The sequence below is a fragment of the Asparagus officinalis genome, chromosome 1, assembly GCF_001876935.1.
Source record: "Asparagus officinalis chromosome 1, Aspof.V1, whole genome shotgun sequence".
Taxonomy (NCBI): Eukaryota; Viridiplantae; Streptophyta; class Magnoliopsida; order Asparagales; family Asparagaceae; genus Asparagus; species Asparagus officinalis.
The window spans coordinates 85713372-85716253 of NC_033794.1; the positions used below are offsets into that span (position 1 = coordinate 85713372).

General features: G+C 40.5%; 1 protein-coding gene across 1 annotated transcript in view; it reads right to left on the reverse strand.

Moving 5' to 3' along the window:
• Window positions 1-2663, reverse strand: part of LOC109827053 — an 8598-nt gene extending 5935 nt beyond the window's left edge. The window contains 3 exon segments of the mRNA XM_020394019.1: window positions 1-8; window positions 11-2377; window positions 2463-2663. The exon segment at window positions 1-8 is cut by the window's left edge and continues 315 nt beyond it. Coding sequence (XP_020249608.1) covers window positions 1-8; window positions 11-2243 — 2241 coding nt within the window. The 5' untranslated portion in view covers window positions 2244-2377; window positions 2463-2663.

A 2882-nucleotide genomic window follows, 5' to 3' on the forward strand; every position in this document is an offset into this window, starting at 1 on the left:
AAAGATACCTCGAACAAGAAAAGCCTTAAGCCCAGCACATTGTCAACAAAAACAATTTCCATGTGAACCATTGGCCATACATTGGTCAGTTTACAAAACTGAATAAGGAAAAGAGCATGGCACAATGATCCCTCTGCTCCAAATGCAAGGTCAGGAATGCAGAAATTTCGGAAGCTTAACTTCAGTCTAACTTGTTTATGTTCCATTGATGAGCCGCGTAAATCAAGTTCTTCCAAGACATCTGCCCTGTCAGCAACAGAAGCAAGAATATTAATAAAAGCAGCTGAGCTTCCATGAATAGAATCCTGCGCCAGTGTTTTGTCAAATTGCTCCCTTCTTTTATGAAATTTCTTCCTGGAATAAACCAAAGGCAGCTTCATTTTCTTGAAACTGGAACTACTGTTGATCCCTGTAGCATTTGATGTCGTCGCATTCAGTTTATTGAATGAACTAGAGGGGTCAAGCCCTGAGCTACACTGTAGTTCCAATGAGATAGATGACTTAAAATCTTTTAGATTATCATTTCTTTTTTTCTTAATCACATTAGCTGAGCACAATTTCCTGCGGTGCTTTGACCGAGTCAACCATGCAATAATGGGCTCAGACTCTGCACAAGTGGCAAATTTATCATCCAAACGTTTCTTATCACCTTCCTCTTGTTCGAGCTGCAACTGTGATTTTCCAGACTCGGGTTTACCTGAAAGCTCACTAGGGAAAAGCAACAATTTAAATCTCTCATTTTGGAGATTGATCCATTCTTCATCACGGTCATCATATTTCACATGGTGCAGTCTTGTTACAGGATCATATTCCTTCACAAGGCCAAAATACCAGCTTTTGTCAAGGGGCCAAAATACTCTGATCCTCTGTTTAAGAATACAATATGGATCAACATCCCTAGGGCTGACTTCATAGAAATGGCGCCGCTTCCTTACTAAACTTCTACCGTTACGCCTCCTAGGACGCAACATTCTCCCAGCAGCATCAACTGAAGAGGATTTTGGCACTGAAGCCTTGAAAATACAGTAAGAACCATTCGCTGGTTTTGACAAGGTGGGTCCTTTATTACCAAAATCAGTGCAGCTCGGATCAAACCGAGATGAAAGCATCCTGGCAGCATTCTGCTCAAGATCGTCTTCTAGGAAATTACCATAAGATTCCTTAACATCATCAGCTAAAGGAGTCTCATTCTGAGGTTGGTCCTCTCTTACAAGCTCGGTATTATCTTCCTTTCTACACCTATGATCTTTTTCACCGTTCTTGTGCATGGAACAATCTCTAGCAGACTTTTCCTTTTTCTTTCTCTTACCATCTGGCATTTGAGAAGGTGAAGCTGCGTCAGCAGATGAATCATTCTTCATTTGAGAAGATTTCTTCTTCTTCTTTTTCTTCTTTCCATCAGATATATGTGAAAGTGGAGCGAAATCACTGGATGGTTCATTCTTAACATTAGTAGATTTCTTCTTCCTCTTGCCATCTGACAAATGAGAAGGTGAAGCTACATCAGTGAACAATTCATTCTTAGCATTGGTAGATTTCTTCTTTCCCTTAACATCTGAAACTCCAGAAGGAGAACCTACACCAGTTAACAACTCATTCTTAACATCAGCATATTTCTTCTTGCTATGACCCTCCGACACTTGAGAATGTGAAACTACATCAGTGGACAATTCTAGAAACTCATTCGTCGTGGGATCAACACTGCTTCTGCTGATGCCATTACAGTCGTCATTCGTTGTCTTTGTGCTGTCTGTGTTCTCAATCTTTCTCTGCCTCAAGATACCACGAGGTTTTTTGGGAATGACCAAGCCATCACTCAAACCACTTGAACTCCCAATCCTTTGAATTCCGCTATCTAAAGCACTATCACTACCAAAATTTTGCAGCCCATTGACTGAGCTACTATTGTTGTTCAGTTTCTCAGGCTTCCCACCAACAGAACTAAACTCATCGGGCTTCGGCCTCGAGGAATTCAAGCCATTCTTCCCCTTCTTAGTGATTAAAGGCCCAAAACTACTCAAAGATGCCTCTTTTCTACTCCTTTTTCTTATAGAACCATTACTGATAGACCTTCTGATCTCAAATGGTGCTGTCTTCTTCCTCCTCAAACCTTTTGATGCCTTCTGAACTGAAGATTTCCTGTTTAAATCCCTGGGTTTCTCTGCATATATGCTCTTGAGGTCCACAGATCTTGGTTTTTTGGTGAAATCGGAAGATTCACACTTCTGAATACTAACTTCCATCTAAATATACTCGATCGACGACAAAAATAGCAAAATCCCCAAATGTCATTTTCAATTACACATGAAGATCGGGTCGAAACCCCAACTTCAGATCTATCGACATAATTCCAGTAAAATACTCCCAAAATCCACTCCTATAGAAACGTAAAAACAAATAAGAACACTTTCCCCCCAAATCAAATCAAAGAGATCAAACAAAAAGAGACGAGAAATACATACCTCGATCAAACAAACAAAATAGAGACCAATAATCCCCAGATCGGCTTCAATAACCTTGGGCAAGCTGACCCCCAAGTAAAATCCAAGAGATTTTGGGCAGAAATTTTTTGTCCGGATGAGAAATTTTGGGGGGATTTTTTAACCCTAGAAAGTGACGAGCTAGGGTTTCTTCGATTTCAGGTGATCTAGGGTTTAGTTGGAGAAAAAAATAAATGAAAATATGAAAAAGGAAATATTCTCTCTCCATCGTTAAAGAATTTGAACCGCCTGATCTTAATCCAACGCTGATTAAATTTCCGAATGATAAGTGGGTCCCTAGAAACTTTAATGGGCCTCGAAATTTTCGGGGCAAAAGGGGCAAAAACCGACGGTGGGGATATGGGGCTTTATACACGTGGACGGTTGATACGGAATAGGTCG